Source organism: Kryptolebias marmoratus, linkage group LG9 (genome assembly GCF_001649575.2).
Source record: "Kryptolebias marmoratus isolate JLee-2015 linkage group LG9, ASM164957v2, whole genome shotgun sequence".
Taxonomy (NCBI): Eukaryota; Metazoa; Chordata; class Actinopteri; order Cyprinodontiformes; family Rivulidae; genus Kryptolebias; species Kryptolebias marmoratus.
Window position 1 is genome coordinate 6032110 of NC_051438.1, and position 26768 is coordinate 6058877.

The 26768-nt window shown below is 41.8% G+C and overlaps 1 protein-coding gene across 2 annotated transcripts; it reads left to right on the top strand.

The window, feature by feature from the left end:
- Positions 1 to 409: 409 nt before the first annotated feature.
- Positions 410 to 26768, top strand: LOC108240037 (plastin-2). Of its 2 annotated transcripts, XM_017423133.3 has the most exons (15): positions 410 to 500; positions 4543 to 4611; positions 6966 to 7117; positions 10145 to 10274; positions 12294 to 12426; positions 12537 to 12618; positions 12729 to 12894; positions 13041 to 13180; positions 16124 to 16219; positions 19666 to 19852; positions 19941 to 20140; positions 23011 to 23144; positions 24348 to 24471; positions 24588 to 24712; positions 25830 to 26768. In XM_017423133.3, the coding sequence occupies exons 2-15, from the start codon at positions 4551 to 4553 to the stop codon at positions 25960 to 25962; spliced, it is 1863 nt and encodes a 620-aa protein (XP_017278622.1). In that variant the 5' UTR covers positions 410 to 500; positions 4543 to 4550; the 3' UTR covers positions 25963 to 26768. The 2 variants fall into 2 exon arrangements, with proteins under 2 accessions (XP_017278622.1, XP_017278623.1); XM_017423134.3 differs by lacking the exons at positions 410 to 500; positions 4543 to 4611 and having other exon boundaries at positions 6981 to 7121.

Here is a 26768-nt window from a genome sequence, read left to right on the forward strand (position 1 = left end):
AGAGTCGGATGCAGTGGTGTAAAACACACCGCCATTGGACTCTAGAACAGTGGAGACGTGTTCTCTAGAGGGATGAATCACACTTCTGACAATTTGATGGATGAAATAAATGTAGCTATGACTGAGCGGATTTATACAATCATTTCCAGTTTTTTCTTTGATTTTTTATTAATGTAAAATCTTCTGAAAATAAATACAAACTACTATTTGAAAACAAACAAACAACAATGTTGTGGAATATCCCTTCCTTTTATTTCTACTTCTTTGAGAACTGCTTGTGTTTTAGCCCAGTTAGCTGCAAGCTAAGCTAACCGTCGCTCAGACTCTGGAGGAGGAGGGGCGCTCGGTGAAGAAGAAGGGGCGGCGCGGAGGGGCGGAGCAGCTCTCTCTCACCGGGCGGTGTCAGCTGAAAGAAAACGGGACAGAGGGGGAGAGAGAGAGGCAGACAGGGATACCCTCCACTCCGGGTGGGTTCACCATAGAGCACCAGCGAACTTCAGGTAAGCAGAAGGGGGGCTTTTTAAGGGCGTTTTCCCCAGGACTCAGGAGGTGCAGACATGTTTTAGCTTCACATCACTGCGACACATCTTCCACTGAGTTCAGACTACATTTCCCAGCGTCCCACGGGCGGCACCAGACTACAGTCTGTGTGAGGAGCTGGAAGTTAATGGGCAGTATTTGCAGATTACATACCTTTTTAATTTTATTTTATGTTGGGAGCACATGTTTATCTGAATGAAGCTAAACTTTGAAAACAAATATGGAATATTTGATATTTTAACATTTGTGCCACAAGTTTATACTGGAGATTCATGTATTTATTCAGGGTACAGTTAAAAAAAATCAATCCCAATTGTATTATTTTATGTCTGTTTTGACATTTTTGACACGTTTTAAACTGGCTTTTAATTCTAAAGACATGACCAGCCCCTGTTTTCCTCTCTGCTTTTATTTTATCCTGTTTATCTTGTCAGTAGTGTATTTAATTATAGAATGCTTTTACTATTTGGTTTGCTTCTATTTTATTTTTAATCACACCTGTACAGTTCTTTGGTTCCTTTTGGTTTGTAACGTGCTTTATAAAGAAATAAACTGATTGATTGGCAGAGGGAAGGTGGTGTTTTTCTCGCCCCTGAGCGTTATTGGCAGAGGGCGGCCACGTCCCAGGATGGAACATGTCATAAATCTCATCATCATTCTGGACACAGCCTCCGGAGATGATCAGGGCACTCCTCGAATCCAGACTAAACCAAGATGGACTCGTCTGGAAGTAGAGGCCTGTCAGATCGTCCCGTCTGGTGTGGTTCTGCACATGATACTGATGAATGATGTGTTTAGAGGAGGTCGAGGCAGAGCAGCTACAGTTCTGTTTCTGTTATCATAAATACACCCAAAGCTTCTTATAATTCCCATCATTTTTTCCCCCATCAGTAATGTTTTACACTTATCAGAACTACGCTGTTGTCCTGATGTAAGTCCGTGTAGAGTATTTACAAGCCTGGGTTTGGTGTAGACAGAAATGTTCTCTATTTATTATTCAAAACACCTGGGGAACAGGTAACTGTTGTTAGGCAGTCGGCTACACGAGCCCTTGTTTTATTTTCTTAATAGTCAGGGACTGCCTTTGTCACAGGTGGTTTAAGAGATATTTGGAGCCCTGTTATTGCCTGCTTGCATCTAAAGCTTTTTTTTTCCTTTTTTTTGTGGCGTGTTTGACTACGCAGCCACCGGGTTTGCATGCCGGCCCTTTCGTTGAACTCATTTGTTTTGTTTGTTGCTTTGTTTGAATTATGGGCCATGCAAAGAGGGGTCACACAAGACCGAGCCTAAAATTAGATGTGTCAGCGTGGCGTTATTTGAATTGGGACTTTCAATTTCGGCAACTCGAAAGAAATGTTTCCAGCTGCCTACGTTGGGTGACATTTCATTCTTAATGGCAGATTTTTTTTGAAAGATTTCTCTTCACAAGTGGATATAACCTCTTGAAGTCTTATTAACACACAGCAAGGACAAAGTTTAAAAGCTCTTTTTTTTATGAAGTCTTGGTGCCTAAAGCCCCACAGTGGTTTGGACCAACAATGTTTGTAGAAAGTGGGAAATGCGTCATCGCTGACCCAAGAGTCGGTGCAGCACATAAATGTTCTGCCTCAGAAGCTCTGATAAATTAAAAAAGAAAGAGTGAGCAGCACAAAGAGCTCTCTGCTGTCCACAGAAAAGCTGCTGACTGCAGCCGTCCGTAGACACCGACGCCGGGCGATTCCAAAACCTTCTGCTCTGAGACCTGGACTCAAAAAGATTCGGCGTCAGGGGCATCACCGTGGGCACGGACGTACGGGTTTATTCGAAAACGGCGCAGAGTAAACAGGGCCTAAAGTTTCTGTAAATTGAAAAACATTTACGCTCATGCAGAGAAGCGTGAGAATGAGTATAAGGAAGAGAAAATGAGGGCTCAACTTCATCCACGGATTCCACAGGGTGTGCCTCTTTTTGAGATTGTCGGTAGCTTTCAGCGTCCATGTGAATGTAAATTTAAACACAATGAAATACAATTTTTAGGGGGTGGAGCCACCTAACCTGACTCCACCCACCTCTGCCACATGGCGTGCCACCCAGCTTTAGCTTTTTATGTAAACGAAAACATAAACACAATTAAACTCCAACCCAGGAAAACGTTACCACTGTTCGAGCTCATTTAATCTGAAAGCTCACACCAGCACACACTAAAACGTAATGCTGTAGGGGGGTGGAGCCACCTTGCTGGACTCCGCCCACCTCCGTGTGGCTTTTTTGAGAACAGTGGTAGTTTGTGTGTCCACGCAAATGTAAATATAAAGACAAGTGTGAGTGTATTTAAAAGTGAGAGCTCACACTAACACGCGCAAAAATAATAGAAAAATACCTTCACTTGCCAAAAGCTGTACAACGATTCTCATGTTGGGGAAACACCGCAGCAACAGATAGTTGACAGCTTTAGTGACATGCCAAATTCACGTTATATTCTGATAACTGTGAAGAATTGTGAAGAATTCAAAGCAGGACTGGCCACGCTGGCCTTGTTCCTAGACTACGACTATCGTTAGAAGAAGAAGGTCACGGAAATAACGTAGCCGCAGATGTGATACTTGTGGTGGTAGCTTCATAGTAGCGTGATATGATCTTTTAGCATCTAACTGCATCCAAACAGTCGGAGAGAAGTGGACCAGGGTGGACCAGGGTGCACGAGAGCATCCTGGGGACACAGAAACTATTTGGGGAAAAACCTATTTGACGAGTATTAAGAGCGTAACAGTGTCGTGATTTCTTTCCCACTCCAGGAAGTTTTCCAGAACCCTGTGATTCAGCCACTTTCTAATCGTTTGTGTGGGTCGGGATGAGCGCAGAAGGGTTTGTCCTTTACTGTGGAAGGGGTCAGAGTTAAGTGAACTCCAAGTCGGCTGATGATAATTAAAATCAAAGTGAGGCCCAAAGAGTTTTGACTTCCTGTGCAATGTATGAACGAATGTACCAACATGTACCCACCAGTCTGAGCAGCACACTGAGACCTACGTATGCAGCAGAAAAAAAAAATCAGTAACTGTTTCCATTTTATGCGCCACTATTTGGTCATTAACCAGTTGAAAATGTAACATTCAGACTGTATTTTTTGTTTCTTTCTGAGTTAAACGTTAGCAGTGATATCTCAGGTTAAATAACTCTTGACGTGTCTGAACAGCTTTCCGTCCTGAGGCTTGTCTTCATGGTCTGTGGCTGTAATCTGCTTTTTGCAGCTGAAACCTCTCTGAATCAAAGCTTTAATGACTCAAATAAAGCACCGGCCAATCTCACTTTCTTCTGTGTCTGGAACTGTGCATCTAACATCTACGCCTACACCTTCTACGACATTATCTAATGTTCTGTGTAATAAGCTGCCAGCTGCTGCATAGGTCTCAAACTCTAAGGCGAGCATATGTTTGTCGTCTACCTGTTTTTGTTTCAGAGAAAAAGGACTAAATACATAAGCTATGATAGGAACCCTCTGTAGCCTCCATTACAGAATCAAACTGCATCAATATTTAAGAAGTGGTTCAGATCCCCAGGCTGGCGGAGCAGCAGTGTGTTAAATGGCTCTATCTATTTTCCTTCCTCCTGGCTGAGTTAATAATAATGGACGCACTATCTGATAAACGATGCCAACAGAGCTGTGAGCCGCTCCACCCTCCAAATCTGTGGAGTCAAATCAACAGATTTATTCTGCAGAAAAATGGCAGCTTTTGGAACAAGAGCCAAATGGGATCTCTTTACGACCATGTCATTTCTCTTTTTAGAAACGCTCGCTTGAATATGCTGCCAAGTGAATCCAGTGTTTTTAAAAAGGCTGTGACTGAAAGGCGTGACGTAGCTGTGTAACTTTATTATGATGGAGATAAATCTGCTCTGCTGAGCAGAGATCCGCTAACAGAAGATTAAATTAAAAAAAACGCTGCTGCTAACTTCACAACAGTGTCTCAGCGTTTACTTGTAAGAGATTCTGTTATCTTTAAGAGCAGCATTTGTCTCTCCCAGGTGTCAGCATGTCTCAGAAGGTCAGCGCCGAGGAGATGGAGGAGATCAGGGAGAGCTTCCAGAAAGTTGGTGAGTTTACACATTTCTGTGTGTGTGTGTGTGTGTGTGTGTGTGTAGAGTCATGTTTGAAATGGTGGCAAACACACACCCCTCAGCATGCTGGTGTGTGTGTGCATGACTGAGTGTGCAATCTGATAAGCTCTTGTTACATTATTATAGACACCTAAGATAAACCAAAGCCCTGCCCATGATTTAGTCACTAATGGCAAAACTAATTCAGAATTTTAAAAGTTTTATGTATCAGAGGTCTGTCTGGACAGCAGCGAGCTCAAGGTCTTCGTTTTCAAACAATAAATGAGTTTCTACCCGTTCACATGATGCTGTAAGTTAAGATTTGCGCAAGAAGCTGGCGTGTCTTGAACAGACACCAGGGGGCAGAAGAGGTGGCATCATGAGGCAGTTTCCTGAGTGTCTGACATTCAATCAAACAGTGATTACAAGTCAGCAGATACAGAGGATGCCTCGTAGACACATTAGACAGCGTTACCAGCACTTGATGGGGTTTGATTGGGGTCACATTGTGGGTTTGTGTTAAAGAGATTAAAAAAACAAATAAAAGTAAAGACATAATGATGATTACAGAGTCAATGTTATGTTTATTTACTTGCAGCAAGGAGACAAGTCAGTACAACAGCGTTGTCTGGAGGGGCAGTCCCTCACAGCTCATTTTTAAGCACAACTAACAAGGTTAATGATTGTTTCCCGAACTTTGCTTCTTCCCTGTGAGCCCAATTATAAAATTGTTGGATACAGTCAGTAGCTTATCTCCTCTTTTAAGAGCTGGAAACTCCCATCTGCTGCGACTGTTACATCCAGCTGTTTGCACATACAGTTTCACTACGTCACAAGTCAGTGTTGGTGGGCAACAAGCATTCATTAACACAATTTTCAGAACAGTTTGCATGAGACCTGGTGGTTAGGTTGTGCAACTGTCCAGCAAGCGGGGGTCTACAGATGTCACAGTGCCCCGATGCTGGGACCAGTAAGTTCCACAATGTGAAGGGTTTGGTTGTCCAAAATAGACCACACTGAGGAAGTGTCATAGTATTGTCTGCCAAGCCGTATAGCACCCGATGACATCTACATCTGCATCTGCCACCCAGACTCAGGTATTGGACTCTTTAGTACACCCTGTGTCATCCTGCATCCTGTCTCGCTGGCATCGGCTGTACTACGGACTCCCCATCCCATGTGCATGATGCCATTAACAGCAGAGCAGAAAGAGCTGTGTTTGGAGAGGTGCCATAGTCAGGAGACATGGAGTGACAGTGAGTGGGGTTGTATAATGTTCAGCAATGAAAGTTGTGTTTTCATTACCACGATTAACCATCATATGACAACACAGAAGAGAGACTACCAATCTTACCAATGTTGTGGATAGGCACGATGGATTTACACCTGGCTGCTGGGGGGGGGGGTTGACTTCAGGTCACCTTTGGTAGTGATTTAAGGGCCCCTAACGTCTGTCCACATCTTACCTCTCCTGAGACAGAACCCTGTTACAGCCTCAACAAGACAGCAACCGTCCACACGTGGCTCGAGCGTCTATAAACTGCCTGCCTCTTAGTGAGGTGGTCAGCCAGGTCGAATGTTTCTCCAATCAAAAGTGTGGGATCAGCTTGGATCAGGTGTTGATCTGTCGGATGTCGTGGTCCAGTTACAACAACGGTGGGCCGACTTGCTGCAGGAAAGGATACAGTGGTTGACTCTGTTCTGCACTGAATCACTGCTTGTATCTGACACACCCTGCTGACTACTCTACTAGTTATTTGATCTAATATTGTTATTATTGTAATACAGTCACATGATCTTTCAACATGTCCAGTTTCTTTTAATTTCCACCTCTACATCTGGGTGAGTGCCAGTGAATGTAGACCAAGTTTATTTATTTATCATCTAATACAGGGTTTCCCTGTTGAGGTTGGGACATTAATGTGGATCATGAAACACCAATAGAGGGGTCTTGAAAAAATCTAAAGGAGTCAAAATAACTTAAAAGTGATTGTCAGTATCATATTTAGCCTTAACTGTTATAAAGAGATAGAAACAGTGATCATAAATGGCTTACTAGCAATGTTTGAATACTTCAACCAGCAGTAGTTGGTACCATGAGTCTCTGCAGCTTTTATTTTCTGGGTCAAAAACTAGGAAGTATGTAAACCACGGGTCAAGTATAAAACTGTAGATTTTTCTTCCATGCTGAGAACATTAATCAGCACTGCTCTTCTAATAAACACACCTTTTTTCTCCAAATGTTTCATAGCATGAGAAACTTCTCAGATCATGTCAAGAAGAAAATAAAAGACATTAAAGCGTCAAACTTCTCTTTATTCCCTCCCCTGCCTCCCCCCTGTCCTGTCCAGATGTGGACGGTAATGGTTTCATCTGTGCCTCTGAACTGGGCAGTCTCTTCCGGGAGGTGGGCTGTCCGATGCCTGGGTTCAAGATCCGGGAGCTCCTCCAGAAACTGGATCGAGACAAAGACAGCCACATCAACTTTGAGGAGTTCACGGCTGTAGGTAACGCTAACTAACTAACTAACTAACTAACTAACTAACTAACTAACTAACTAACTAACTAACTAACTAACTGTCATCTGTGTTTATTCTACAACCCTAAAAGTTGGAATATTGTGTAAAATGTAAATATAAATGAAATGCATTGATATGCAAATATTACAAACCTGTATTTTATTGACAACATATTAAACATATGAAATGTTTAAACTACAAAGTGACCATTTTTAGGTGAAATAAAAAGGCGATTTTGAATTTATGTCTCAAATACATCTCAAAAAAGTGGGGACAGGGACAACAAAAGACTGTAAAACCAAGTGGTGCAGATAAGAACCAGTGGGAAGAGCATTATAGAACTAGTCAGGTTTATTAGCAACATGTCAGTAAGAGAATTGGGTATAAAAAGAGCATTTTAGAGAGGCTTAACCGCTTAGATGTAAAGATGGGCAAAGGTTCACCAGTGTGTGAAAAACTGCATCTAAAAATAGTGGAACAGTTTCAGAATAATGTTCCTCAATGGAAAATTAGGAATACTTTGAATATCCCATCATCTACAGTTCATGATATCATTAAAAGATTTTAAGAATCTGGAGAAATCTCTGGGTGCGAAGGACAAAGTCAAAAGTCTGTGATCGTTGGGCCTCCGGGCAGCACAGGATTAAAAACAGGTCTGAGTCTCCTCGGGACATCACTGCATGTAAACACAGCTCGACATGCCATCCCCATACTACTGAATGAACTCCTCCTTGTGATCTACAGAGGACATTTAGGGCTTTTCAATGATACAAAATGTGAAGAGGTGTGGCTTTGGTACCTTACAAAGATTGGGGAATTTCAAAAGGATTGTAATTGGACAGAAGAAGCCTAATGTGAAAACTATTGAGAAACACCTCTGTCTCCTCTGGAACAAAGTTCATTTAAAATGGGCTGAGAGGAAGTGGACAACTGTCCTGTGGTCAGACAAATCAAAATTTGAAATTCTTTTTGGAAACCACAAATGTCACATCCTCCATACTAAAAAGAAGAGGGACCACAGTTCAAAAGCCTGTCCTCTCTGATGGTATGGGGGTGCATTAGTGCCTCGGGCCTGGGCAGCTTACACATCTGGAAAGGCAATATCCATCCATCCATCCATCCATCCATCCATCCATCCATCCATCCATCCATCCAACCATCCATCTGTATTCCAAAAGGCAATACAGAAAAGTGTATACAGGTGTTAGACAACACACATGCTTGGTTCATAAAATATGGGTTTTAGATTTGCAAATCATTTCATTCTGTTTATATTAACATTTTACACAACACTCCAACTTTGTCAGACTTGAGGTTGTAAATATAAGAAGACATTCTTACAGTTTTTTTTACACCCCAACTATCATCACATCAGGGATGGCAAACAGTCCAATCTTGTTCAACTTCAGAGTGGTTTGTCGAACTATGAGTGACAAATGAGCTAAAGTGTGTTTGGTTGATTATTTCTTTGGATTCTTGGTAATAAATCCCATACGTTTGGATGCCAGTGCTACATTTGTTAGGAAAATGCATTTGTGGGTTGGACAGCAGAGCTGAGTTTGTCATTGGAACCCATGAAAAACTCTTCTTCAAATCTTCTCTGCCAAACAGCTGATTCTGCTGTTGACTCTTGTTTACTGTTGTTTATTGGACTGGATGACTGAAGTCTAAAGAAACAAGGCATCTTAGCTTTATTAATTTACAAACATGGGTGTCGGTAGCATGTGGTTCATGCAAACACTATTTTATAAATCTTTATATTACCCTCAGTTTCTTATTACACAGTTATTTTGGCAGAAAAGCAATGTTCCAGAGCTGCTACAGCTAGCTGCTGCTGATATTTATGCAACAAATAACCACAGAGTTCTATTTTAAATAGTCAGGGATTGGTAAAATCGGACCCAAGGATGCAGCCTGAAACACGAGGACCGAGCACACACAAATACAGAATTTATTTGGGGTAAAAACGGCAACAAAACAACAGGGAGCACACAGGGAACAGGCAGGTAAACAAACAACATGATGAAGTGATGAACAGGTGTAGATTTGGAGCAGAGCTGGGCTGACTGGTAAATGAGGGACAGGTGAGAAATGAGGAGCAGGACTGACTGAGGGTATACCATGGTATACGACACAGAGGAGAAACCAGTAAACAACAACAAGAGAAAACACAAGGAGCAACAGGACAAAATAAAATAAACTTACAAAATACAACGTAATAACAAAAAAAAAAATCAAAACAAACCAACAGTAACCACAAAAACCCAGGATTTTAACATAAAGAACCTTTTAATGTAAAATTGACTGTGGTGTAAAGGTTTTTTATATATATGTATTTTTTCTTATAACAGTTCTTACATTTTTCTTTTTTACCAGGAAGGTCTTATTGAAATAAAATGTTTATTTTTTAACACAGTCCTGGGGGATGGTGTCATGGGGAAACCTGGGATTGTCATAAATAAATAATAGTGTTTGCATGAATCGAGATTGGAAATTGGAGTTGTTTTAACCCTCTCAGGCTCAAATTAAGTTTTAGTAACAGGAAAAATCAGATATGTTGTTGCAACGCCTGCCTTGAGAGGGTTAAGATGGGTGAATTCCACCTAGCTGTTAGCTTCTCTGTCCACTCAGAACTGATTTTCATTCCTCCAAACTCAGTCAGTTTGAAGAGTTGTCTACTACAAGTAAGATACTTCCTGTTCAAACTCTTTCCCCTGACACCCACCTCAAAAAAAATCTGTTATTCCTTTAACAAAAAGACCAGAAGACAGGAAAGTTCTCCTCTTGGGTTTGTATTGTTAGTGAAAGCAGAGCCGTCTTTCAACATGTGCAGTGTCTTTTTAATGTGCCTGACATCATTCACAGGATGCTCACCTCAGTATTGTTATTTTTCTCGATGTGGACGGCCCTTAACTGATGGGAATGGAGACACTATGAGCAGTTTGATAAATGTGTAGGTGACTGAGTCCTGAATTTTACACTAATTGAATGTTTCTTTCGTTATTCTTCAGATCTTTCAGGAGATGAAGGATGACCAGATGGCTCAGGGTTTCAGGAAAGCTCTCAATAAGAAAGAAGGCATTGTGGCCATCGGAGGCACCAGCGAGATCTCCAGCGAGGGAACCCAGCACTCAATCTCTGGTTAGTGAAGCTCAAACCACTATCTCCTTGGGCTGCGACTGCTGCCGACAAATTGTGAATGGCGTTCACGAAGGAGTCTCCAAAGTGTCGTGGGCGCTCTTAATTTCCTCACGAGTCACAGAAGCTCACTGATGTGTCGATTGAATGCTGAGCATGCTCACAAAAACTCGCAAAGCAAATTTCCACTCAAAGTAGTGGCAGAGCCGTTATAAAATAAATTGTGCATCAAAGTGCTCATGAAAACACGACCTTTTTATCGTCTAAATTAAAGGTGGTGCAGAGCTTCCCTTCAGCTTCGCAGGAGCTCTGAACCGTCGCAGTCAAACTGCCCACCTGCCGCTGTCCCTGGCGTGGGTCACACCGGTGCTCTACACCTCGTGGCCCACTCTCCTGCATGTTTTAGCTGTTCCCCTGCTTCAACACACCCGACTGAAACGACTGAGTCATCGACAGGCTTCTGCTGAACTTGGTAGCATTCTGAGCGGGTAATTATATTATTTGAATGAGGTGTGTTTGAGCAGGGAAACATGTAAAACATGCAGGACAGTGGGCCACGAGGACCAGGGTTGGGGACCTCTGCTCTACAACAGTTGGGGTTCGCCTCTCCACCACAACACATAGGTGTAAAAATGATAAAAGTAGTGGTGTTTTATCTCGGCCGATTGAGCAATACCACGTCTGTGATGCCCTGAGATGTTCAGTGGTGCACACGCGCCATTTTTTTTTTTTTCCAACTCCTGCAATCAGACTCTCAGCGCAGGTGGAATGACACAGAGAACACACAACCTACACACGTGTTCATGGTTGTGGTCCTGTTAAAACCGTTCGCTCTCACTATGATACGGGGATTAAACTGATGCTCCTTTCAACAAATAAAGTGAACCAGAGCTGAAGTTTAATATAATTAGAGCAGAGCAAGTCTAATTGTAAACAGTGTGTCACTATATTTAGCAGGCTTTCAGACCCACCCTGTTTTGGAGACTTTTGAAGACTGACGTGAAACACGTCTGGTTGTTTCCAACCAGCAGCAGGTTCTGCAGTGGACCCTCCTCCGTCCCACAGAGCTCACAGGAGCCTCAGTCCTCCTGCACTAAAACAACTTTCAGTTTCTAATCTGGGTCACCTTTGCCCATCCCAAGCCCAAATAAAGGATGAAAGTTGGAACTATGATATTCAAAAGAAAACCAGGATAGCTTACATAGATAAGTAGCTTCCAGTGAGCTGTTTAATGTTTCTCTGTGGGTCAGTACATCTGCCTCACATGTGGAAACTCTGCGTTCAATCTCCAGTCAGGCTGTCACATTACTGTTATTATAATTATTCTTATTATTTTCAAACTAAAATACTTTATCTTTTTGTAAATGGCAACAATAATGTTTCTATATTTAAGACCTTGTTTGATCATTTCAGTAGCTCATAATTTCTGTTGACAGACACAACAACTAATGTTCAGGAATACTTTTGTTTGATTTAGTTGAGTTCTTTATTGGAAATATTGATTGAGCGCTTTATCAAAGAACACTATATCTTAGTTTGACTAAGGGCGTGTACACAGTGTACTCTTTACATGAAAACCTTTGGGAAGTGACCGATACATAGAAAAAAGACTCAAACGTGTGTGTGCATGTTTGGAGGAGGTAATGATGGTCCTGGTTAAGTGTAGAAAAACACTTGCAGTCAAAATATATATATATATATTTTTTTGCTTTAATCCCTTGGTTATTCAGAAAACATCCAGAGCTACAGCCCAGAATGTTTAGGTCTAACATGTTTTTAAATAATAAATAATTATTATTTAAAAACTGGTCCGAATCCGAATGATCCTTGTTTCAGAAGTGTACTCCAGTAAAAAAATCATAAAGTTGGGGGGCGGCCGCCAAAAGAGGTGCAAAATGGACAAATTTTCTCACACCTTTGAATCACCAACAAATCTCTACCAGTCGCAGCCAAGTGAGGTACTGGCTTAAATGAGGCGTTATCAATTTTGTTGTTACACATCATCAAATGTCTGTATTTCAGAGCAGGAGCGCTTTGCCTTCGCCAACTACATCAACTCGGCTTTGGAGAAAGATCCAGACTGTGAACGCATCCTGCCCATCGACCCCAGCACCGGAGCTCTGTTCAAAGCCTTGGCAGACGGCGTTTTGTTGTGGTAAACCTCCAGCGGGGGGTTTTATTTTTCTTCAAAGCCCACTATCCTCAGGCTTCACGGTTTAGTCAGACAGTAGGATGTGTCTTTAATCCTCACACTTGTTGTTGCAGTAAACTGATCAACCTGTCTGTTCCTGACACCATCGACGAGAGGACCATCAATAAGAAGAAACTCACTGCTTTCACCACACAGGTCGGATTCAGACAGCGGGATACAATGTCAGACCTGAAGAGCGAATCTGTTACTATATTATGCGTGAGGGCATTGAGCTTGTGGGTTTCATCCTTGCTTTGCATCAACAGGAGAACCTAAACTTGGCTCTGAATTCAGCTTCAGCCATCGGGTGCCAGGTGGTTAACATCGGGGCCCAGGACCTGAAGGAGGGGAAACCTCACCTGGTGCTGGGCCTCCTCTGGCAGATCATCAAGATCGGACTGTTTGCTGACATACAGCTGAGCCACAATGAAGGTACCGAGTGCAACACTGAGTATTATTGACTCGTACGATGAAAGAGAATAATCTGAACTGTGCACGCTCGAGCACTGTTCGTCTATCCTGGCTTCTGTTCGAGTTTGAAGCGTCCTTCAGAATCACGCCTCCCTCCCTGTGTTCAGGTCTTGCAGCGCTGCTTGAGGAGGGTGAGAGTCTGGAAGATTTAAAGAAGCTCAGTCCTGAAGAGCTGCTGCTCCGGTGGGTCAATTTCCATCTGAAGAAAACTGGCATGACCATCTCCAACTTTTCTGGCGACATTAAGGTGAGAAGGCTCAAGTTGTGAGAAGGCTCAATAGTTTCCGTGCGAACACGAACAGGGAAACTATTGTTTCATTAATGAACTTAAGCTGGTGAAGGTTCTCAGTCATCCAGAACATGGCAAATAAAAAAAAAAAAAATTAAAAAATCTGTAGTTTTTTATGTTTTGCTTCCCGTCCGAGAAGCTTTGTCAGTTCGGATCTGGAGAGTGTGGAGTTCCAAGCTTTAAGCTTCATGAACAGATCGACTCATGCAGTTTCTGAAGTGTGAATAGTTAACTGGTTAAAAAGAATGAGTGAGGAGAGAAATGGCTGACAACTCACAGCGACACTGAGAAACAAGACAAACAAAACACAAGAACACGGAAAAAAGAAATAAGGAAAATTGGTAAAATATGATCACAAAACCTAAAAATATAATACACAAAAACCTAGGATCATGACACCTTCACTTCCAGATTGAAGAGCTGAGCTCAACTGAAGCCAGTGAGAGTTTGGGTGTGTGTGCACTCTGCACTCTGGGGGTATTTGAGAGAAAACCATTGATCCTGAAGCAGTGACCAGGGCCGTAGCTACCATTGAGGACACCGAGGTCCGGACCTCAATATTTTTCTGCTGTGTATATTATAAAAAAGTTAATCAAAACAGCGCTTTTGAACGGCGTGGTTCTCTGCGTAGCTCCACCAGTTTCCTGTAGGAGGCGCTGCAACTGTGTGCAGCTGCAGCCAAACTCAATGTCTACGAAGAAGAGTGCAGCTTTGTGTACCTTACTGCTAAAATAAAGACCAGAAGAAGAAGAGCACCACTTAGGGTGAAACACAACCGAGGTAACTTGCTGAAAATATTCTCCTTCAATTCCACGAAGCTGAAGTTAGTTTCCGATTTGGAAATTTCCACATAATTCCACCTAATTTTTCACTACCTTCAGCATCTTTAATCTACTTTAGTTAAAAAAACTACAAAACCTAGACACTTCAAACCTGGATCAGATTATTCTGCACTGATTGCAGAACATTTAAAACCAAGTATGTGATCTGTGAAACCTCAATAAAGGGGGATTTAAGCACTTTTTTTGCATCCGGACCACACTAGAACTGGTCCAGCTCCAAACCTACAACACCTCACTGGTATTTGATAAAAAGGTCAAATGTACGCTAAAATCTTGTGTTCTGAATGTGTTTGTGCAGCGTGAACAATCAGCATTCATATAAACTAATTCATGTCATTTCAGTGAGTCATCACGGTTGTGCCCTGAGTCCTCTGTTGCTTAAGATGATGCTGATCCCCATGGATTTACAAACACACACAAATACATGTCATATACACATTCAAGTCACTTGTTTTAAATAAATGCTTCTATTTTAATTAAGTTTTGGTCTTCATTGTAACTGATGTGCAGGGGGATAATGAGTGGTTGACCTTGGTATTTTTTAAAGTCTGGCTACGGCCCTGGCAGTGAGAGACACACTGGGTGAAAGAAAGCAAAAATATTCACGTTTTGATGTACAAACTTAAAGAAGTGACAAGTAAGTGGAGGTAAAAGAAATTGTTCACAAAGATTTTGGAAAATGTAGACAAAAAAGCCCTGATGCCATTGAACTCTTGCACGATCCGGACTGTGATCCACGTCACCACCAAAATGTAATCACTTGTTTGTCGTGACAACCCCAGCATTTCCTGAAAATGTCATCAAAATCTGTTTGTTAGGTTTTAGGTAATCTCACTAACGGACAGATAGACAAACAAGCAAACCAACACCACCGAAACATAACCTCCTTGGCGGAGGTAGTCGGAGACTGAACCGGAAGCCAGAACTTGAAGCCATGAACAAGCACCCTCTAGTGGCTGGTAGTGGTACAAGTTGTAGGCCCCGCCCCTCCATGTAAACAAATAGGACTAAAAAACAAAAATACACTTTAGATCATTTTTGTAGGTGTTGATTTTTGTTAAATGACATAGTTGTTACCTTGCTGAAGCATGTTGAAATTATAATTTTCAAAACATTTTTAGATTTAAGTAGTTATTTGAGGGTTAAAAAAGTGTCATGTTGTCCTTTGATTGATAGTGACAGCCTGTCAGCTTGTTGGGTGGGGGTTTAGGTGGGGGTTTGGGATTGAGGGTACAGCCCCCATGTCCCTAGAGATTCTAGCTCTTGGAATACAATATAGAGGCACCGCCCTCAAAAATTGACATTTTAGATTCAATTTTGGACAATGGAAGTTAATGGAGTCCCTTCAACTATCTTTATTTATGCAGATGTTCGAAGGTTAGCGCGTGACATTGTCACACCGTAAGCTGAACATTCTGCTGTAAACGCTTCCAAAAAGACCATTACAGACAGCAATAAGCCAGTTCAGTCAGCTCAGCTTTGAACATTTTCACAGTGAAGTCTGTCTGAGCTATAAGGCTGCAAAGACGGCTGGGCTTGCTCACTCATTTCACCAGAATCCCATTGTTGTGCGTGGGCAGTTTCTTTTTGCATATTTGCTAAATTTGTCTAAGCCGTACGATGTACTGCTACCAAATGCCACAGTGCACTACTCCTGGTTTTCATGTACATTTCTGCACGTTTTTGTTTTACCTCAAAGCAAAAGTAGTGAATCAAATATTCGTGACAAAAACAAAAGAATATCAGCTAAACAGTCACACTCGGATGGTTTCACCTTGTGTGTTTGAACTTGATGTCCATCTTAGCTGACGTGTTCTCGGGACTGAAAGGATGAGTTCCTTTGTAAAGGTTTCCCCTAAGAAGTCCAATCCAAACACATCTTAGCTCTGCAGATTGACTGTTGTTCTCTCAGGATTAATACGTTTAAGAGGCGTTCGTATTTCGCAGGAGCAGTTGTGCCATCATTAAACAGAACCATGGGAGCAGAAGTCTGGCGTGCAGTGGGTGGGGTATGTTTTATCGGCGAGCAACTGATCTGCGTGTTTGGGTTTCTGTGCAGGACTCCAAGGCCTACTTCCACCTGCTGGAGCAAATCGCTCCAGATGGCACCAAAGAGGACGTTCCTCGGATTGAGATCGACATGACGGGGTTATATGTGAGTTCCCCATCTCGTCTGGTTTGTGTTTTCCTCTGCCTGGCGCCGTTTATAGTCAGTACATGCAGACAGCAGATTATGTCACCGAATGGAAGCTTTGTTTAGGTCGTGGTTCGAGTCTAAACTCGGCTGAAGCTGCTTATCTTCTTCCTGCTTCCTGAAGGCCTACTTTTAGCTCACATCATCCTAACTGGAGCAGAAGTGGAAGGCTCTGTTGTTAGCTTTGTCTAAACGCACAAACTATTTTAACTCTGGACTAAAATCCTCCCTTCAAATGACTGCTGGAAAAACAACATGTCTGAAGAAAACAAATCTGGTTATAAATTAATATAAAATTCAAAGAGCAGAATATCAAAGACACAGGGTTAAGTTCTTTGTGTGTCCTATTCCACCTTTCAAGGAGACTTTTTAATTGTGGGAAAGAAGAAAAAAACAGAAACGATAATTAAACAAGTGTGCTTGTGAAAGAGTACTTTAGGCCAACTTTTACAACGACTTACAAATATTTACAGTTGGTTCAAAACATTGAAAGGCCGATGTGCAGAGAGGTGTTCATAAAACGTGTTTTAAAATCCAGTTAGCTAACTTTCAGTGTATACAGCTGAGGTGTTTGGTCTTATTTTCAGCTTGCATTGGTTTGACGATGTGACAGATAGGGTGGTAACATGTTTTAGACTCAGCTGCAGTTCTCCTAAAATAATCATTTGGATAGTTTTTTTAATTACTGTCTTTTATTATTTTTTTCCCCTTTATACATACAAATAAGAACCCGTGGGTACAAAGGAGTCCGACATATGGTCTGTTTAAACGACATACTTAAGCAAAAAAAAAACACAAAAAAAGGATACAACAAAAAAATCCCGTTCTGCACACTGCATTCTTATCCCTGACAAGAGGGGAGGGCACATTTTAATAAAAATTAATTTCCCCGTAGAGTGCTGAAGAGAACATCTTATTTTTTCCAGTTTCAAGCACGACGTAAGGTCATATAATCACTGTTCGTGAGTTGGAGGAGCCATTTGGATCTTTTGAAGTGGAAACGTTATAAACAACCCGTTGTAGATAGGTCTTTGAATAGCTTCACTTTAAAGAAACAGTTTTACTCTGAACTGACAAATGACTGGCCAGTCCAGTGATGCACAGATCACAGTGGACTGCTGCCGTCTGAAAACAACTCAGATCTCATCCATTTCACTGTGCTTCAAGCAAACACTGCTTTCTCAACCTTTACACCACCGTAAAGTTTGCATTACAATATTATGCCATCAAAATTATACTGATAATTAAACTTAGGTTGTTCAAAGAGCTGTCTCTAACAGGTAAGATGTTATTTGTTCATAACCTTCGCACAATATCACTTCAAACGATCTGAAACTGTCCCTTTAAGGTGAAATTGTTGTCAGGGTTTGGATCCCGGACTCAGGATCAGGGGCATCGTCCTCAACCCTCCCAGACTTGGGGACGGGGACTTCAGCGGTGGCAAAGACCTGACGAGCCAGGTTAGACGGAGAGGTGTCAGACAGGGAGCTCTCAAGGACCGGAGCCTTGAGAGCCTTGGAACCTGGATGTGGAGAAGCCTCCTCCAGGGAGAGTCTTGAGGGCTAGGGACAGAGAAGGTGGACAGTGAACTGAGCGGTGTCCTCCTGGACCCTCTCGGACACAGGGAAGTGAGAGGCGTCCTTCTGAGGCTCTGGCAACGAGGCTCAGGACAGCGGCAGGTGGCAGGAAGAACCACCGGTTGACGCTTCAGGAGTCTCAATGGCTGTGTTCTGGGATGTGTAAAAGTCCGGGTCTTAAAGAAAAAAACATTTCCACTGAGGGCGTAAGCCACATGTGGCAAAATCAAGGCCTGCAGGCCAGATCGGGCCCTTAGTACCATTTTATCTGGCCTCCTAGAAAACATTTAAATTTTGTTAGATCGGACCCTCCAGTCTGGGACAGAACGAGCATCTATCACTTCTCATTTTGCTTCAAAATCTGAGCATATTTAAGGAAGTCTTCTCGTGACTTTGACTTTGAAGCCAAGAAAATTAAGCTTTAATTTCTCAGTAATTTTTGATTTTGATGTGGAAAGGCCAACAGAGAAGATCAAATATGTCATCAAACTGTTGTTGATAAACTTGCAGCCAAGAAAAGATGTCAGGTATCTGACTCGAGTTAATGTGCATCAGAGTAACAGAGAGTCTGCTTTAATGTATGTCGTCTTTCTTTGTACTTTCTTCTTGTTTCAAAGTTAAATGTTCGTAGCTGTGGGGTTTTGGGGTTTTGTCTTTGTTTTTGTCTTGTTTCATTTAGTGATCTGGTTTTTGTTTCGTTTCTGTTGGGATTTCTGTCTGTGTCTCATGTGTTTGTGTTTCATTCACTCCTCCTCAGTCATTCTCTCGGTTTCCTTGCCACGCCCATCTCCACCTGCCTGGGATTATCCCCACTCACCTGTTCCCACTCACCTCGTCATCCTCAGTGTTTAAAACCCGGTCACTTTCTCTGCTGGTTCACTGTATGTGTCAGTGCTCCTGGTTTTCTGTCTCCGTGCCTGTTCCCGTGTAAGTCGCTCCGTGCTATATGTTCTCGTCTGTGTTGTTTATTTCGTCTTTGCTGCCACGTCAGCTTTTTGTTTTTGTTCTGTTTGATAAATTAGTTGTTTAAAATGAGTCTGCTCTCTGGGATTGCCTTCATCTCCACAAACCTTGACAGTAGCTGTATGTTCAGAGTTTTGATGATGGCTTTTTAGCTGTTTTAATGGAGAAAAATTCATAAGAAGGCATAAGAAATAAATGCTAATAGTGTCTTTTTAAGTTCAACCTATTTTTCTTTGTTTATTAAAGTCTGTTTGTTCTAAACTCTATGTAATATGTAACTGGGAAAATATGTTTGACCTATTACATGTAAAACAAGGATTAATTGAAGTATTTTTTTCAAAGAAAAATTGATTAAGATTGGTCCTTGGTTAGGACCATGTTTTTAAATTTGGCCCCCTTGTGTAAGTAGCCTTCTGATATTTTGGATTGGTATTATGAGAAGTGGAGAAAGCAGCCCCTGAAGTGGAGCATTTATGGCGAGCCGGGTGAGACGGAAGCAGCTGACAAGTTACCAACGAGTCATTCTGTCAGGGTTGGGTGTGTAAGGACCCAGGGCTGCAGACTGAACTCAAGAGCTTGATCACAAAATCTGAAAAGCTAACAGGGCGGGGAACTTCTCCATATTTGTAACATAATAGATAAACGACACTATATACAAAAGGAGTAGGAGTGCAGGAGGTGAAAAAGCCCAGATTTAGCGCTGCATGGAACCAAAGTAAGAGGTCAAAGGTTTTAAAGAATGTTAAATTCTCTTTAAAATATTTATTATATCCATCTAAAGGCCTTTTAATCTGGATTAATTATCTGTTTTGGTTGTTTCAGAGAAGCATAGAGTCGTTGAATGTGGAAATGTGTTTGTCTCACTAGGAGCAGGACCTTAAAAAGAGAGCCGACTGTTTGCTGAAACAGGCCGACCGGCTGGGCTGCCGACAGTTCGTGACCGCTACCGATATCGTGACTGGAAACGCCAAGCTGAACCTGGCCTTCGTGGCAACGCTCTTCAGCAAACACCCAGCTCTCACCAAACCAGAGAATCAAGACTTCAATCTGGCGGGTGAAGAAAAAAAAAAAAAAAAAAAAAAACTCCCGACGATGTTGTCACTTGTCCAAATGCTTCATCGCCGTCTGCTTTTGTCTCGTAGACGAAACAAGAGAGGAGAGAACATTCAGGAACTGGATGAACTCTCTGGGAGTCAGTCCGCACGTGCACCACATCTACGCGTCCGTGCAGGACGCCATGGTCATTCTGCAGCTTTATGAAAAGATCAAGGTGCCCGTGGACTGGACCGGCAGAGTCAACCATCCTCCGTTCAAGGGAGTGGGAGGAGGCCATTTAAAGAAGGTCAGTGCACAGGCAACTTTTTAAACTCTTAAAGAGATTTATGAAAAATGAAAAGAAATGAAGAAGAAAATGGCTTCTTTGAAGAAAATACTTAAATTGCTATATTTCTCAGGTATGTGTTTGCGCATGTTCTGTCCACAGGTAATAAGAGAAGCTACTATTACTTGAATAAATTCATAGGATATCAAAGAGTTGTGATAAATGCACAGCAGGGATGGGAAGAATAACCAATTCAGACTGTTCTGATGTGCAGGTGCACACGCCATTGATTTGGTTGAGCAGCCGTAAACCGATGTAGTTTTGGGATTAAATCCACATGCACTGATCTCTTAATTCTTTCTACTAAAATCCAGTCTGTTTAATGAGTAAATGAACAACCAGGACATCCACCATAACCAGCCAAATAAATAAGTGCAGTTATGTTTGTGTATGAAGAGGAGAGCTGGTAAATTCAGTTCACTTTATGGACTCAAGTTAATCTGAGTCAGTCACTAAAGTGATCCACATGCTCACTCATAGGTTCAAGAGTCAGGGACTGCTTCAGTTTAACAGTCCCAACCCTTTTCTGGGATTTCCTCCCCCTTCCACCTCTCAAGATTGGCCAAAACTCTGACAAACTGGCTATTTTCATCCAGACAGGTAGTCAGGTTTGCTCAGTATCCGCCAGCAGGCCTCATCAGATTTAAACCGTTTGATGAGCGGCTTCATCACATTTGTGCCAACAATGAGCTCATCTACCTGACCTTCAACCATCAAAACTGGGACTATATAGTCAGAATCGAACAGCTTAAGTTTCAGTTCACAGATGCCCACTGGAACAGTCTGTTTGCCACCACACCCAACAAGGACAATGTCAGCGGGAGGGATTACATCACCCATCACCACTCCTGCCTCACGTAACCAAGGGATCACGTCTGCACGTACAGATGTAGCCATAGACCCGATATCTAACATCCCCCGCAGTTCAGTCCTGTCCCCAACTAGCACTGTAGTGAGAAACAGTCCGTCACTGATGGGCACTTTTGCCACATTTTGGAAAATGACAGTTTTATCTGAAGACACTGTCACAGGCCAACATGTACACAGTTGGGGGAAACACTACAGAGGCCCACACCATCCCCCGCTAAATGAGGGCCATCTAGTTTTCCTGAGGCGAATCAGTCTGTTCCTGGCCAATCAGGTGCGTTTGAGGATTCTGAGTTCGATCACATGGAGCACTGATGTGCATCCTACAGTGTGACCTCGTGTCATGGTGCAAATTACCATGAACTTGACATTCTCGTGAGCGTCTAGGGATCTGCTTACTGGACTTGTTGCGTATAGCCTGTGTGTTTCTGATCAGAGCTGTCTCCAGTAGACTTCAGACCCTGTGCATTGTGGTGTTCTCTACAACCGATTTTGAACACTCTGGCTCTTAAACAAATCTAAAACTGGACAACAGTTTGTTCGTTGACAGCCACCCCCTCGTTTGAAAGCTCGGTAACTGACACTTTCTGCTTTCCACGGCTCCGAACAGCCATACGGTCCCTTAAATACTCATCCAGATGGTCCTGTACTTCATTGGCTGTCCACTCACGGGAAGGTTTGGTTTTGAAGACCAACTCTCTGTCAGGACAATGACAAATAAACATGAGGACCAGATGTGAACTCAGGTCAGTCATTAGTTCCCCCTTACTAGCCGAGCACTGTTCAGTGGCCTCTGCAGCTTTGTTAAGCCGTATCAAATAATTGAGAGGGCCCTCGTTTGTGTATGGTGTGCTAGTGTAGAAGTCAGCTGAAGGCAAATCTGAATGAATAGTGTCATCAAAATGTTGCCTGAGGATGATAAAGATGACAGAAATAGACACATTTGTAGCATCTGTGTTACTACGCATCCAGACTCTAGTGACATCCCTTCCCTCACCATCAATCTGTTCATCACCACTTCAACCTATTCAGTGTCAGTGTAAGATTTCTGTCTAAGGTAGGTCTGCATTAGGTCCTCCCACTCCAAAACAGAACATTTGTCAGATTTGTCACCCCTGAAGTAGGGTGGAACACCAACATCAGACTGTAACACAACATTAAGTTTTGATGCATCAATAACAGTAGTGCAACCTTGAAATGACTGGGAAGTGTTCTTGCCTTGGTCTGGGGCTGAAACAGGTGGCGGGGCTGAAGCAGCGTTCTGCATTAAGGTCATCTTGATGGACTCTCCTATTTCTGACCCCATGGATCTGATTAGATCAGCTAATTGGGTGGAGGCTGCTTCTCCGTCAGATGAAAACACATCAGAGGATGATGGAGCTACTGGGCTCAAGCTTGGAGTGAAACTTAAAGGTTGCCTCACCGGATCATCAAACTGCTTTGATTTTGTCCTCCCAGCCCCAGAAACGTTTGAACCGAAAACCCCTGGACTCTCTGGAGTAGACTGCATGCCAGCTACTCTCGGACTCGTGATTCAGTTCGAGGATTCGAACCTGGCTGAGTCAGAAACAAAGCTCTAATGAAGAACTGATCCCCCATCCTCCCTCTGTTTAGTAGAAAACGCTTCTTCTGATGCCACTCTTGCTATTTAGCGACACCTGCTGCTCAGGAAGAGAAGCGCAGCAGCTTCTGTGTAAACGGAAACAAACACTGAAAACGTGCTTTGCCCTGACCACGTGAACCAACTAATATTCCAGAAAGGAAAGGTTAACTTATGTGTTATTTTTTTTTTACATATTTCATTGTGAGTCAGTTTTTTATGAAAGTGGTTTATAAAACAAAACAAGACCTGTTTTTAAATAAATAGTACAACGATGCGACTCAGCTGAACTGTGTCATGATCCACGGATCCATTCCAAATAACAATACATCTGCATGTGCGTGTTTGTTTTTGTGTGTTCCAGATTGAAAACTGTAACTACGCTGTGGAGCTGGGAAAGAAAAAAGTAGGATTCTCTCTGGTGGGAATTGCAGGTCAGGACCTGTACGACGGAAACGAGACGCTTACTCTGGCACTGATGTGGCAGCTGATGAGGAGGTGATTTACTCTTTGTTGGTAAACTTCAGGGGGCTGTTTCACAAAACCCACATAAAGGGTCAAGTCGGGATCTTTCTGGTTATCCTGGCTTAACCTGAACTCGAGTCAGATTCTCAAACGCAGTAAAGACATAAGTCACCATGGAGATTTCTATTGTGCGAAAAGCCAGGATTAGGTAATCCTGGAGTTTGTTCTCATGGCCCAGCTCATACTTATACTAATTTTAAGGATACAAAAAATAAAAAATGAACCCGTATCACTGCTTTCAGATGCTTTTAAACCCATTTTTCAGCAGAATGAATTCAATAAATAACATGAAAATAGATGAAAGTTTCTATAGTTACAATGGTGTGCCCATTTTTGGTTGAACAAACACAGACGGAGAGTTTCTGACATCAAAGGGTTTTAGGACAGGTCAGACATTTGGGATCTTCCTGCTCGAGCGGTACCAGTTTCTTTGCAGACTGCCAGGTCCAAAGATCCAGGACTGAACCGAACCAAGCTTGGAGCGTTTCACAGATATTCCACATTGGACTAAGATTTTCTGATAAAATATGCAGCTGTAGAAGATGCTAAATGTCTAAATCCCTTCTTTGCTGAGCCATAAGAAAGATTTACAGAATTTGATGGAGATTTGAATGGAAAAAATATTAAGTCTTTGTCACAGTGGGTAAAAAAATTGTTTCTACATTTAATAATTATTGCAAATTTACTTTGAAAAGACAGCTGTACTGTGTACCTGAAAACTGAGCTGGAAGTTTACATGTTACTGAGGAAAATTAATTCACCTTTAAAAGTGTTACTGTGATCATCTACAGCCTTTGAACTAAGATTTGTCTGTTACTCATTTTCTCCTGTGAATCAGAGCAGAAAGGTTTCAACAAGTCAAGTTCAAATAAGAGGACAGTTTTTGTCCAACACAACGGTAACTTTATAGAAACCAGCATTAAGATAAGAAAATGTATTTATTTTTTAATTTTTCAATGTAACTTAACAGTTAAAACCCAGTTAAACAACAAAGTAAATGCACTGAGAACGGAGCTTGTGTTTGTGAAACTGATCTAAGCTAAGACGCTCTGACGAACAGGCTTTGTCAAGCTCGGCTTTCTTCTCTTATCCTGGATTAATTCTACTGCAGTCCATTTCTCCTGACACATTAACATATTAGTAATTGTTTTCTTTGAAATATTCAACATCCTGCAGGTACACGTTAAATGTGCTTGAAGACCTCGGACACGGAGAAGTTGCTGGAGACGATTTGATCATTTCGTGGGTCAACAAGACTCTAAGTGAAGCTGGCAAAAGTTCCTCCATCAAAAGCTTTAAGGCAAGTGGCTCATTAAACAGCTCCTCTGAGGGAGCCTGGTGCAGACCAGCAGTACGATTACAGGGACAAACTTAGTCAAAGACCTGTGTGTGTGTGTGTGTGTCCTTTTTGTTTAGGACAAAACAATCAGCACCAGCCTTCCAGTTCTGGACCTGATTGACGCCATCCAGCCAAAGAGTGTGAACTTTGACCTGGTGAAAAGAGACGACGTTTCGGACGAAGACAAGCTGGACAACGCCAAGTAATCACTCACGGTGTCGGCTCCCGAATAGAAAATTGGAAAAATTTCCCTGTGGCTGCTGCCTGAAATTTCAACACACATCAGCTTTCTTCCATAGAGCCAAACAATAATAAGTGTTAAAGCTGCTACCTGTGGCTCAGTAGGCTCACTGTGGTAACCAATAGCACACTTAGTAAGACAGGCAGACAGAAACAGAGTAGAAATTAAGCCTTAAACAAACAGTCACCGTAAAAAAAGCTTTTCCTAAAAAAAAAAAAAGTGGCAGAAGCATCTGGTCATCATATATGTAAATCTCTTTTTCTACAGTGTTTTATATTGAAGATTTGTAAATCCAAATCCTAATTTGAAGATGAAATTCTGAGCTCAGTTAACAATTGAAGTCAATGAGGGTTTGGATGTGCCTCCACACTGCACTCTGGGGAGTTTTGTGACAAAACTGTCCTAAAGCAGCAAGAGACACTGGGGGAAAGAAGGCAAAACTGTCGTCGTTTCGCTGTATAAGCTGTATAAAGGGTAAAAAAAAAAAAATTGTTTTAGACAGCTCAAAAGTTAGTGTGACATCAGTAAATTGAACTTAATGTGGTAAAAATCTTCACAATTCTAAAACTTGAACTGTGTAAAAATGCCCGTTCAGTCGTATAAAGTCCATCTTTCTGTACGGTTTGAATGTTTCTGCTGTGAAGAATATGCATGTCTGAGTTTAGCAGGTTCAAAGAGGGATGGTTTTTTTACTGTTCGTCAGAATCCCATTGTTTAAGTTGAAATTTCAGTTTTGCAGATTTTGCATGACCTCTTACCAATGAGGGGTTCTTCAATGCTCACCCATTGACCTCCCTAATAACTTGAACCTTTCGTTTCTTTGTGATGTCTATACTCAAGTGGTCTCCAGTCCATATTTAGGGAGTGATGCGTCGTCATAGTTCTCACTTCTTCCTACCCCATTTCGACTATGATATGTTAACTGAGACAAAAACACTGTATTCTTTCTTTTCTTATTTTTACTTTTTTTTTTTATTTTTATTTGCACTTCTTGTTACTGTGCACTCTTCTTTTTATACTTGTATCATGTTTGAATAAATTTATTATTATAGTGATGTCCTGTCTTTCCCTGTCCCAGGTATGCTGTCTCCATGGCAAGGAAGATTGGCGCTAAAGTCTACGCGCTGCCCGAAGACTTGGTAGAAGTCAACCCCAAAATGGTGATGACCATCTTTGCCTGCCTGATGGGAAGAGGCATGAAGAAGGCTTAAACACACACACACACACTCACACTCACCAACCCCTCCACAGTGACTGTCTCCACCTGCTGCGACGAGGAGAGAGTTGTTCTCATGGCTTTACTGTGTAGGTCTTTCAAGTGTTTATTAGCTCTTAAACAGATGAACTTGATTTAGAAAATTTTTAAAAGGCAACAAAATAAACTTCTATATATTTTTTTTTTATTATTATTACAACATCTGACTTAGTCCAGTTTGAGTTCTAGCAGCCACAGCAGTCTCACCTGTGGTTCAGTAATGAGCAGCTTGTTGTGAAACAATTTAAAAAAAAAAAAAAAAAAAAAATCTACTCAAATGTAAAAGCTGTGAGACAAAGGAAATGGCTTGTCTATGTATTTTTTGTTTGGTGAAGGGATTTGGATTCAGTTTTTCTTTGTATTCCTCCTCGTTTCCACCATTAACCTCTCGGTTCTGCAGCCTGTTCACAGTTTGAGCATCACTGCACCTTTAGCTACGCTGGGCTTCGCTTTCTGTCCAAATCTGCTTTTTATACCAAGTAAACTGTTTAGATTTTCTATTTTCATTAGGATAGCTTAATTAAAATGCATGGAGACTAAAAGGAATAAAAAACAAAAAAACATTCAAAACTCAAACTTAACCCCTAAAACTGTACTTTGTGGTATATTTTGGAAATCTTTTGAGTCCCTCTTTCAAATTCAAAATGGTTAATAAAAATAATAATAATAATAATAAAAAAACATCCCTTAATAAATTCAATCATTGCATCCACCTGACTATCAAAGAGGAGCATTTTAATTCCAGGTCAAAAATATTGTAAT